We start from the raw sequence: 12,307 nt of genomic DNA on the forward strand, positions 1-12,307 counted from the left end.
TGATGTAGCTGTTTACATGAATGTACACCCATCCATCCATCCAGTCAATTGTCCATCTGACTCTCAATCCATATTTATGCACCACAGGCCCTCACAAGACTCCTGTCACACTCGAAACACATGTCCCCACAGGGGACACGAACACAAACACGACCCTCACCTGTGATGGCATCAGTGGAGATGGGGCCCAGACGTTTCCGGCCCCACATCCCATACAGGTTGAACTTGTAGCGGTGGGATGGTGACAGCCCTGGCACGGTCACTGTATGGGAACCACCATCCACGGGCAGCACCTGTGGCAGGCCTTTCACATCCTTGTACTGCACCGTGAAAGAGTCAAAGGTGCCTTCTGGGATGCTCCATTCCAGCTGGACAGAACTGGGGGTGACGTGGGAGGCTGTGAGGTCGCCCAAGCGTGGCTCGGATGGTGGTTTCTTTTTCAGCTTGACTTCAGCTGCAACATGCAGGTCATAATGCATGCCATAAACATGCTCCAGTCCACTTGTCCAACCCTCCGGTCTTTCTTTCAGCCTTCCATGGAACTCTCCACCAGTTTACTGACCTAACCTCCATCCATACACCATTAGACTGCACTCAGCATCCCCCCAACTGTCAGTTCATCTAAACATCCACACACCCATCCCTTCATCCATACTTGTAACCACAAAAAAAAAAAAAAAAAAACAACACTTCCAACCATCCATCCACCCTTCTATTCAGCCATCTGTCCAGACATTCATCCAGATAATCATCCGGTCACCAAGCACCTTGATTTGACCAATCAAACAAACAGCCCATGATCTAGTCTTTTATTTAGCACTTTGCCTGCTGCTTCCACGTGTTCATCCAGGTTTTTCTTACTCCATTAATCAGTGAATCACTGAATCATCATCAAATTGTCAAACAGCCACTTTGAAAGGGCCATCAAATGCTCATCAGCTCCAACCTTTCATAGAATCACAGAATCATAGAACGGCTTGGGTTGGAAAGGACCTCAAAATCATCTAGTTCCAACCTCCCTGCCATGGGCAGAGATTCCACCCAGTAGATCAGGCTGCTCAGGGCCTCATCTTACTTGGTCTTGAACACCGGGGTATCCATAACCTCTCTGGGCAACCTGTTCCAGAGCCTCACCACCCTCTGAGAGAAGAACTTCATCCTAGCCACTAATCTAAATCTCCCCTCTTTTAGTCTAAAACCATTCCCCCTTGTCCTATGATTATCTACCCGAGCAAAAAAAGTTGCTCTCCATCTTTTTTATAAGCCCCCTTTAAGTATTGAAAAACCTCAGTAAGGTTTCCCCAGAGCCTTCTCTTCTTCAGGCTGAGCAGCCTCAACTCTCTCAGCCTTTCTTCACAGGAGAATCCTAATTCTCTAAGACTACCATCTAACCTTTCATCTAATCCTCCAACCAACCAGACATCTAGCAGACTGTTACACCATCCCTCCAGCCATACACCCTTCCATCCTCTCATCTAACCATGCAGACATCCAGTCATTCAAACTACTATTCAGTGTGTGAATCAGTCACAAACTTATCAAAATGTCCACCCATTCATCAGTTTATCTATCTATCATCATCCATTCATGTCTCCACTGAACTACCCATCAGACCTACCATCCATCCCTCCCATCTATTCAGCCAGTAAACTAGACACACATTTGTCCATCCCTCCATCCATCCATTTATCCATCCATCCATTCATCACTCCAACATTGCATGTTCTCATATCTCCATCCCTTCATTGTATTCAGCACCCAAGAGATGTTTTGTTTTCCTACAAGTCTCAAGAGATTCATTCCAGAACCTTGCCTAGCTCCTGCACTGATCCAAACCCAAGGCTTGCAAGGAGATGCAAGTGCAGCAAACAGCAGCCCTCACCTGTGACAGCATCAGTGGAAACGGGGCCCAGACGTTTCCGTCCCCACACCCCATACAGGTTGAACTTGTAGCGGTGGGATGGTGACAGCCCTGGCACGGTCACTGTATGGGAACCACCATCCACGGGCAGCACCTGTGGCTGGTCTTGCTCATCCCTGTACTGCACCACGAAGGAGTCAAAGGTGCCCTCGGGGATGCTCCATTCCAGCTGGACGGAGTCAGGGGTGATGTGGGAGGCTGTGAGGTCGCCCAAGCGTGGCTCAGATGGTGGTTCCTCCTCTGGTATGACTGCAGCTGCAACACAGCACAATACTGGGCATACATATCAACCCATTTGTCCACCTAGATATCCATTCATCCATCCACCAATGCAATTGTCCATCAGTCTATTATGCAGCCTTCCTTCCACACATGCTTAGACACAACTCAGCAGCCTTCCAACTATTACCTCAGGTACATCCAGCCACCTGTCCTTCCGTCCATTCTTACAACTATAAACAAACCACTTTACAAACCATCTACCCACACTTCTACTCATCCACGTCTCCAGCCATTCATCCTGTTAATCAGACAACAAGGACCTTCACCAAACATCCAAGCAAACCATCAGTGATTTACACTTTCATTTAGCTCTCCGCTCACCACTCCCTTCCTCCACCAATTAATCAGAATGTTTCTCATTCCATTAATTGATCAGATATTTCTCCAGTTCTCCATCCACCCAAACCTAAGTCCATCTCTCCATCCATCCACACACCCACCCACCTAGAAATATATCCACTCTTATAGAAAACATCCACAACCAAACACCCTTCCAAAAATCCAGCCTTTCACCTTTTCTGCCACTTAACCAGGGATACTGCCAAAAGAAGTATCCCCACATCCGCAATTTTCCTTGCCCCCATCACTCCATTCCTTCATCCATTCACCAGGCACAACCCAAGAGATACACCCATTTTCTAAATGGGCCAAGGACCCTGTATGGACCCTGCCCTTGCTCTCACTTTCCTCTAAAACCACAGTGTGTAAGGGACAAGGACATGGCATACAGCAGCCCTCACCTGTGACAGCATCAGTGGAGATGGGGCCCAGACGTTTCCGTCCCCACATCCCGTACAGGTTGAACTTGTAGCGGTGAGACGGTGACAGCTCTGGCACAGTCACTGTATGGGAACCACCATTCACAGGCAGTACCTGCAGCTGGCCTTGTGCATCCTTGTACTGCACTGTGAAGGAGTCAAAGGTGCCCTTGGGGACGCTCCATTCCAGCTGGATGGAGTCGGGGGCTACGTGGGAGGCTGTGAGCTCACCCAGGCGTGGCTGGGATGGCAGGTCCTCCTTTGGGAGTGCTGGGGCTGTAATGGGGACAGCAGAATACAGGGTACACAGGGGACAAGCATCCTTTATCTACTCATCCATGCACCTATTAGTTTATATGTGCATCCATCCATCTAATCACCCACCCATCACTCAGCTCACCCATCTATCCATCTTCCCATTCCTCCATTTGTTTTCCCAATGTCATCCATCTAATTATCTTTTGCCAGTTAATCCAGCCTGCCAGCCTTCCACAATTTTGTATTTGAGTCCATCCATCCATCTATTAGTCTTTCCACCTATCCTCGTATCCTTCCGTCCAATCATCCACCATCTTTCCATGCCTCTTCTCCCTCACATATGTTCATGGATACTTGAACACAAATAACTAAGCATGTAACCATCCATCTAGTCATTCATTAAACAATCTGATTATTCATCCAAGCACACATGTTTTCACCCATCTATGGTTCCATCTATTCATCTATCCATCCATTCATCAGTCCACCCACCCATTTTCCCATCCATCCAGAAATCCTTCCATTCAATCCCAAACATCTGTTCCACTATCCACTCAATTATCAGTTTATCTACCATCTAATCAGCCAGTCACATAATCATCTAATCATCCATCCTTTCATACAAATCTCTCCATCCCTTGGACCTTGCATGCACACAAGCCTACCACCAAATCAAGTGCCAAAGGCTGTTCCTATATCTCTCAAGGTCAAGGACCCCACATGGAGGTCCACAGGGAACATGGATGGAGCATGCAGCAGCCCTCACCTGTGATGGCATCAGTGGAGATAAGACCAATACGTTTCCGCCCCCACACCCCGTACAGATTGAACTTGTAGCGGCGGGAAGGCAACAGCCCAGGAACAGTCACTGTGCGGGACCCACCGTCCACAGCAAGTGCCTGTGGCTGGCCTTGTGCATCCCTGTACTGCACCGTGAAGGAGTCAAAGGTGCCTTCAAGGACGTTCCATTCCAGCTGGACAGTGTTGGGTGTCACATGGGAGGCCGTGAGCTCGCCCAAGCGAGGCTGCTGTTGTGGTTCCTCCTCTGATGGGGCTGCAATGGTGGTGGCACAATGCAAGGCATAAACATCTATCTGCGTGTCCATCCATTCATCATTCCATGTGTCCTTCCTTCCTTCCTTCCTTCCAACCACACCCAACTTGGATACCGAGAGCTAGTGAGCCCTAACACCTGGGTTTCCCCAGTGCTGCCAGGAATCACTTGGGGGTACCTGCTTTGGCCATGGCACCTTGAGGCTCAGTCAGCTCCATCTCATACAGATGCTCCCAGTCTATCGGGGGCTCACTGGTGCCACCTACCCCTGCAACCAAAAGAGCAGTATGGGGTTATTAGATGCCCCCATGCAACGCTGTCCCCACCCCTGTCCCTGTCACCCACCTGCAGTCACCAGGGATGTGTAGGACTTGGAGACGCGCCCCTGCACCACGCCATGCACCTCCACCCGGTACATGGCCCCTGGCACCAGCCCTGGCACCCGGGCCACTGCTGTGTCCCCTGGCACCCGCAGTTCCCCCTCGGCCCCCTCCAGCTCCCCCAGGGGCCGGTAGCGGATCACCACAGTCTCTGAGTGGCCCCGCAGCCCATCCAGGTCCACAAGGGCCTCTCCGGCAGCCCCTGGCATAAGCTGGGGCTTGGGGTGGGGACTCTGTTGGAGGTGGCGGAGGAACTGGTGGCGCAGCGAGGCTGGGCTGCGGCGAAGCAGGTAGGAGAGGATGGCACGGGCTACTGCTGGCACTGTCTGGTTGCCCCGGAGAGGGAAGGCTGTGGCCCGGAGGTGGCTCTCCAGGCGCTGCAGCAAGGACCCATTGTAGGACGAGAGCTTAGCCCCCAGGTCATGCAGAGATGGAACACCTGGGAGCACTGGGGACATGGGAGATGCTGGGGAGACCGGAGACTTTGGAGATGAAGGTAAAATGGGGGACTGTGGTGATGCTGGGGACTGTGGAAATGCAGGTGACCTTGGGGATACTGGGGATGCTGGTGCCTCTGGGGACCTTGGGGACACTGGTGACCATGAAGATTCAGGGGAAGCTGGTGATGCCGGGGACACTGGTGACACTGGAGACCTCGGGGATGCTGGTGACCTCGGGGACCCTGGAGATGCTGGGGATCCCGGTGACCTTGGAGACGCTGGGGACGCTGGTGACCCCAAGGACCCTGGTAAGACCAGGGATGCATCCGGTGATACTGGTGATGCCGGGGATCCCAGGGACCCTGGGGACGCTGGTGACACTGGGGACCGTGGGGATGCTGGAGACCCTCGGGCTGATGGTGATGCTGGGGCCAGTGGAGATGCCAGGAATGTAGGGGACCCCAGGGGTCCCCTGTGGGTGGGCAGGGGCTGGGCAATCACTGTGAGAGCAAAGGGGACCAGGGTCAACAGCCTGGCCCCAATAGCCCCCATCTGCCACAACCCAGGGACCCACAGGGGGACACAGGGATGGATGGAACATGGGAACAGACTAGGACACATGGACACATAGGGGCAGACTGTGGACATCTGGGACCACAGAGAGAGACTGGGAACCCTCAGACTCATGGGGAAGGACTGGGACAGACAAACTCGTGGGGGCAGACTGGAAACATCTGGACCCAGGGAACAGAGGGACGCACAGGGAGGTATCAGTAGATGTGGGGATACATGGGCCCATGGGGACACGTGGGGATATACTAGGGTCACATGAATCCATCAGGGCAGACGCATATGGACAGGCCTGGGGCGACACATGGACCCACAGGGACAGACTAGTGACACACAGACCTCCACTGGGCAGACAGATGCACGTGGACCCGCAGAGCCACAGGGACATAAAGACACATGGGGACAGACAGAGGCTGCAGGCACCACCCCTGTACCCATTCCCATCCCAGTCACCATCCTTGTCCCATGTCTGTCTCCATCCCCACCCATATCCCCATGCCTGTCTCTGTCCCCATCCCTGTGGCTGTGACATCCTTGTTCCTGTGCAATTCCCATCCTGATGCCCTCCCCATCCCCATGTCCATGCTTGTCCCCCACACCATCCCTGTCCTCACCCCAATCCCCATGCACATGCTGTCCCCATTACTGTGCCTGCATCATCCCTGTCCTTATGTCTGTCCTCGGGCTATGACCGTTCCTGTCCCTGTGCTGAATGTTGCCCCCATCCATGCGTTGTTCCCGTCTCCACCCCCATGTTGTTCCCATCCCCATGTTGTCCTGGCCACCATGGCCATGCTCTCCCCACCCCTGTCCCACCCCTAATCCCTGTCCTCACCCCTGTGCCCACGTCATCCCCATGCCCATGCTGTCCCCATACTGTCCCCATGCCTGTCTCAGTCCCTGTCCCCAGCAGTCCCTGCCAGGGCAGGTGGCACGTACAGGTGCGGACGCGCAGGGTGCCAGGCATCCCAAGGTGCTGGTCCCGCTGGGCCTGGATGAAGAGCTCAAAGGCGCTTCCAGGCACCAGCCCTGTCACCTCGAAGGTGACAGCAGAGCCAGGCAGTTCGTGGGTGGCCATTGCTGCTGGTTCCTCCTGGGGAAAGAGGACATGTCAAGGACATGTTGGGGACACCGAAGTGGGAGCCAGGCAGCAGGCAGGTGGCCACAGTCAATGGCTTCTCCTGGAGTTGGGGAATGTCTTGGAGTCACACTGGGGACATACTGAGGGCACCAAAGTGGGGACACAGTGGAGACAGTGGTGAGGACACCTTATCCCTGAGCCAGGTAGGTGGCAGCATACAATGGTTTGTCCTGAGGCTGGGGGACATGTTGGGGACACCTCAGGGGGGCTACTGGGAACACACTGGTAACACCACAGTGGGGACATGTCCCAGTCCCTAAGGAGGGCTGCAGGCAGATCGTTGCAGCTCATTCTGGGGATATGGGGCATGTTGGGGACACCCTGGAGACACTGTGCTGGGGACACATCACCATTCCCAAGCCAGGCAGCAGAAGGGTGGCCACAGCTATTGGCTTATCCTATGGACAACAGATGTGTTGTGGACATGCAACAGATGGGTGACATCACTGTGGCTCACCCTGGGCACAGGGGACACAAAGGGGAGATGTCCCCATCCCTGAGCCACAAAGCAGTGTGGTGACCTGGCCCCTGGCTTGATCTGAAGACAACAGACACACTGGGGACATGTTGGGGATACAACAAGGACACTACAGAGGTGTCCCCAAAAGGGTTAGCAGCAGATGGCTATGGACACCAACTCATCCTGGGGACAAGGGCCACATCGAAGACATGTTGGAGCTACACTTCCACACTGAGGATACTGTTCTGCTGGGGATGCATCCCAATCCCAATCCCAATCCCAATCCCAATCCCTGTCCCCATCTTACCATGGGGATGAGGGCCACCTGGTAGCCATCCACGGGCATGCTCGGCCGAGGCCAGGTCACACGGAAGGACGTCTGGTTGCGTGCAGCCAAGCGTGGTGTCACTGCGGGGATCTCTGCAGGGACACAGCCCTTTTGGGAGGTGCCACCACAGGGATGCTCCGGGGCACCCCGGGATGGGGCAACCACAGGTTGGGAACAACATAAGGACACCTGGGGATGGGGACCCATGGAGTAGGGACACCCTGGGGACACCACAGGACAGGGCACCCAGGGGATGGGGACAACCACAGGGACGTGGAAGGAGTGCCCAAGGAACAAGAGTGCCCAAGCCATGGGGACACCGGGATAGTGGATACCCCCAGGACCATGGGGACACCCAGAGCACTGGGGACTCTGAAGAAGGGCTGGGAGTGAAACCAGAAGCACTGAGGACCCCAGGGCACTCTGTGGGGGACAACCAAGAGCACTGGGATGCGGACACTGACTGAGTGCTGTAGAACAGCAAGGGACACTGGGGGACAGTCAGGGATACACTGAGGTGGGGCATCAGGACCCACCATGGCTGGGGGGAGGGATTTGGATGAAGAAGCCGGAGGGCAGCAGGGATGCTTAGGGACATGTGGGGACACTTGGAAACGTACCGAGGGTGCAGTGGGGCCCACCACGGCCGGGGGGGCAGGCAGGTGTAGCACAGGATGGCCCGGTGAAGCCGGCGAAGCAGTGGCAGCGGCCAGCCCGGCAGCGGCCCTGGTCACTGCAGTCGAGGGGGCATCGGGGCTCGGGGCAGGGGAGGCCCCCCCCACCCTCCCCCAGCCGGCACCCGCACCCGCAGCCCCCTGCCTCAGGGGTGCTGCACAGTCCCCGCGCTGCCGTGCGCCCTGCAGGGATGGGCATTGTCCCCCTGGTCCCCATGTGCCCCACATAACCCCCCTCATTCCACCCCCCACCCCCCCATACTCCTTCATAAGTCCCCCATGTCCCCCCATTTATGTCCCCCCAAACCTCCCCCTGTCCCCCATACCCCCTCATATCCCACCCCTGTTCCCCTTGTCCACCCCCCCCACATTCCCCTGTACCACCCTATACTCCATGTCCCATGTCCCCTGCATATCTCCCATGCTCCCCCCCAAGTTCCCCCATATCCCCCATGTCCCCAAACATATCCCTCATGTCCCTATCCCCCATGCTCCCCCCATGTCCCCCCATATTCCCCATGTCCCCAGACATACCCCCATGCTCCCCCCCGGGTCCCACCCATATCCCCCATGTCTCCAAACATATCCCCTATGTCCCTATCCCCCATGCTCCCCCCCCCCCCTCACATCCCCCACACCCTTCCATGCCCCCCACACACCCCCATATGCCTCCCATATCCCCCCCACCCTCCCCATCCCCATACCGGTGCCAGCCTGGGGCCCCCCGTTGTCCCCGCACTGTCCCTGCAGCGCCCGCACTTCTCCCTCCAGCTCCCGCAGGCGCCCCAGCACTGCCTCCAGTGCTGCAGCCCCACAGGGGAGCTCTGGGGAGCCAGGTGGGGATCCAGGGGGGGGCCCTACCCCCCCCTGCACCCTTCGCAGCGTCAACACCAGCAGCAGTAGTGGCAGCCCCAGGGTCATGATCCTGCGGGGAGGGGACGGATGGCACCCACAAGGGGGCATGGGGTCGCATGTGGACACCCGGGTAGACCCACGGATGCCCATGGGGATGCGTGGGGAAAACATGGGACTCACAGACACCAGCAGGGACACATGGATGCCCACAGCACCCCTGGCAGACACACATGGGACAAAAGGACACCCATGGAGGCAGAGGGACACCCACGGGGGACACATAGCACCCAAGCAGCCGCCCAGACCAGGGGCATCCAGGGGAACCCATGCATAGAAACAAAAATGGCAGCCACCCCCTCCTTACCCCCATGGCAGCACCCACCCATGGCACCTGCAAACCACAGCACTCATCCATAGCACCCATGGCAGCACTGCCCCACAGCTCTGACCTGTGCCACCCACAGCAGCCACCTACAGCACCAATGACCCACAGCACTCGTGACCCATGACCCATCCATGGCACTGCTCCACAGCACTCAACCATCGCACCCACGACACCCACCCACACCATCACCGCCCCACAGCCATGGTGTCACTCCCTGCCCTCCCAGACCCTGAGGGCCCTATTGCGCCATAGGGACCTGAGGGAGCTGGGGGCTGTGGGGTGGCCCCAGGGCTTGGAGTGAGTTGTGTGCACCAGTACTGCCACCAGTAATGCCCCAGTTTCCACTAACTCCAGTAGCTTCATTCCTCCAGTGCCTAGTAACTCCAATAACACCAGTAATCACCAGCAAATGCCAGTAACCCCACCCTCCAACAACCCAGCAACACCAGTAACATCACGAACTCCAGTAAAGCCAGCAACACCTACAGCATTAGTAACTCCAGTAACACCAGCAGTGCCAGCAACGCCAGTGATGCCAGTAATTCCAGTAACTCCTGCAATTCCAATAACTCCAGCAATTCCAGTAGCTCCAGCAGCACCAGCAAATGCAATTAGTCCAGTAACGCCAGCAACACCAGCAGCACCATCAATGCCAATTACTCCAGTAATGCCAGCAACACCAGCAGCAGCAGCACCAGCAATGCCAATTACTCCAGTGATACCAGCAACACCAGCAGCAGCAGCACCAGCAATACCAATTACTCCAGTAACTCCAGCTACTCCAGGAACACCAGTAATGCCAGTAATGCCCGCAGCACCAGACCCTACCAGCCCCTCTGGCCGCTCTATGACCCTGCCCCATGGTACCTGCCCAGTGCTGCTGCTGCTCCCAGGCAGTCGCAGCAGCTGCGGCTGCAGCACAGGGGGGTTGGCCCCCGGCCAATTGGGGGCTGGGGGTGGGGCTGGCCCAGTAGTGTTCGGCCCAGCCCAGTTGGCCCCTCCTGGGGCCCACTGGTTCTACTCAGCCCGGTTCGGCTCAGCTCAGCTCAACCCAGCCCAGCGCAGCGCAGCGCAGCCTGGTTCAGCTCAGCCCGGTTCTGCTCGGCTTGGCCCGCTTAGGTTCGGTTCAGCCTGCTTTAGCCCAGCTCACCCAGTTCGGTTCGGTTCAGTTTGTCCCGGCACGGCGGGCGGCGGGTGCAGCAGTGCCGGAGCGGGGCGGCTCCATCCCTTTCATAGCTCTGGGCCGGGCGCTCCGCCAGCGCTGAGCTCACGGCGCAGCCCCACCGCAGGTGCCGCCGGGCCGGGGCAGAAGCGGGCTGGACACTGGACAGCACCAGGCTAGGCTGAGATGTACCCAGGACAGGAACAGGTAAAGAACCCGAACAAGAGTGGGGCAGGACCAGGATGGACCTGGGGCAGAATTGAGGGGCCCAGCACTGCTCCCACACCTGCCCCTCCTTGAGCTCCGGTGGACACAGGGGGCCTTGAGCCCCCCCACCGCCTCCCCGTTGCCCCATGGGCTGGGGGAACCAGGCCCCCCCCCTGCTCCGAGCGGGGCCCCCAGCCTGGCCACGGCCCTGGGATGAGCAGGACCGGGCGGGATCGGGCGGACCCCAGGGGGGGCCTGGGATGTGTTTACGGGCAGCGGTCACCGCAGCAACCAAACATCTGGGCGGCGCGGCCAGATGTGGGGTCCAGCTGCCATAGCAGAGCGGTGACACAACGCGTGGGGGGGGGGCCAAAGGAGGGGGAGTCCACGGCTCCCAGCGCTCCCAGGAAACCAGCACAGCCTGCTCCAGGGCTCCCCGTGCTCCCAGTAACCCAGCACTGCCTGCCCCAGTGTTCCCAGTAATGACAACCAGCCCCAGTGCTCCCAGTATCCCAGCATGGCCTGTCCTGGTGCTCCCAGAAACCCCAGCCCTGCCTGCCCAACAGCTCCCAGTGCTCCCAGTAACACAGCACAGCCAGCCACAGTGGTCCTAGCATTGCCACTATGTCAGCATAGCCAGCCCAGCTGGTCCCAGTATCCTAGCACAGCTTTCCCTGGTGCCCCCAGTAACTCCAGTGCTGACTGCCCCACAGCTCATGATGCTCCTAGTAACTCATTGCCACCTGCCCCATGGCTCCCAGTGCTCCCAGTAACCGCAATCCCCTCTCCCTCTGTGTCCCCCCAGCCCCAGCTACCCCATGGCTCTGGATGCTCTCCCACAGCTCCAGGTCCTGCCCCATGGACCTAGGGCAGTGCTGGCTCAGGGAGGCACAAACACAAAGCGGGTCTTGCCGGGCCTGTCCCTGTCCCATCCCCAATGCAGTGGTGCAGTGGGGCCAGGCCATGGGGCTGTGCTGTGGAACCAGCCGTGGGCAGGGGGGGACCATGCCCTGGAGCCACACTGTGGGCTTGGCTGCAAAGTGTGGCGGGGGGGGGGGGGGGGGGGGGGGTGAGCTGGGCCATGGGGCTGTGCTGCAGTGCTGTGCTGTGGGACTGCAGAGCTTTGCTATGGGGCCAAGCCTCGGGGCTGTAGGACCAAGCTGTGCTATGGGGCTGTGCCTTGAGGGGGGAAAGCTGTGGGATTGTGCTGTGGGACCATGCCGTGGGGCTGCGCCACAGACGGGGCCGGGTGGGGCCATGACTCAGCTTGGCCCTGGGCCCCCCCTCCATGTTCCCCCCCCCCGCCCCCCCCCACTGTTGTTGTTGTTGCTGTGGGACACGGGGCAGGGGGAGTAGGCTCGGCTTGGGTCCACTGCGTGGGGGCTGGAGACACCCGGGCGCCTGGGTCCCTGGGGGACAGTGGGGTGTGAGG

At 57.8% G+C, this 12,307-nt stretch overlaps 2 protein-coding genes across 52 annotated transcripts in view; both read right to left on the reverse strand.

Annotated features, from left to right (window-relative positions):
* Positions 1 to 10,792, reverse strand: part of TNXB (tenascin XB) — a 41,252-nt gene extending 30,460 nt beyond the window's left edge. For 24 of the 50 annotated variants that reach the window (XM_040542687.1, XM_040542655.1, XM_040542648.1 and 21 more), the window contains exons 1-11: positions 10,657 to 10,791; positions 8,971 to 9,191; positions 8,213 to 8,449; positions 7,572 to 7,684; positions 6,603 to 6,756; positions 4,619 to 5,593; positions 4,452 to 4,541; positions 3,986 to 4,273; positions 2,944 to 3,237; positions 1,883 to 2,176; positions 161 to 454 (exon numbers count right to left, since the gene is read on the reverse strand). In XM_040542687.1, coding sequence (XP_040398621.1) covers positions 161 to 454; positions 1,883 to 2,176; positions 2,944 to 3,237; positions 3,986 to 4,273; positions 4,452 to 4,541; positions 4,619 to 5,593; positions 6,603 to 6,756; positions 7,572 to 7,684; positions 8,213 to 8,449; positions 8,971 to 9,187 — 2,956 coding nt within the window. In that variant the 5' untranslated portion in view covers positions 9,188 to 9,191; positions 10,657 to 10,791. Of the gene's footprint in view, positions 1 to 160; positions 455 to 1,882; positions 2,177 to 2,943; positions 3,238 to 3,985; positions 4,274 to 4,451; positions 4,542 to 4,618; positions 5,594 to 6,602; positions 6,757 to 7,571; positions 7,685 to 8,212; positions 8,450 to 8,970; positions 9,192 to 10,656 lie in introns of all 50 variants that reach the window. The other 26 variants (XM_040542645.1, XM_040542671.1, XM_040542652.1 and 23 more) reach the window with 6 other exon arrangements.
* LOC121062617 (butyrophilin subfamily 1 member A1-like) overlaps positions 1 to 12,307 on the reverse strand; it is a 225,427-nt gene that overhangs the window by 111,901 nt on the left and 101,219 nt on the right. The gene's annotated exons all lie outside the window — the stretch shown is intronic.

The sequence above is a fragment of the Cygnus olor genome, chromosome 33 (assembly GCF_009769625.2).
Source record: "Cygnus olor isolate bCygOlo1 chromosome 33, bCygOlo1.pri.v2, whole genome shotgun sequence".
Taxonomy (NCBI): domain Eukaryota; kingdom Metazoa; phylum Chordata; class Aves; order Anseriformes; family Anatidae; genus Cygnus; species Cygnus olor.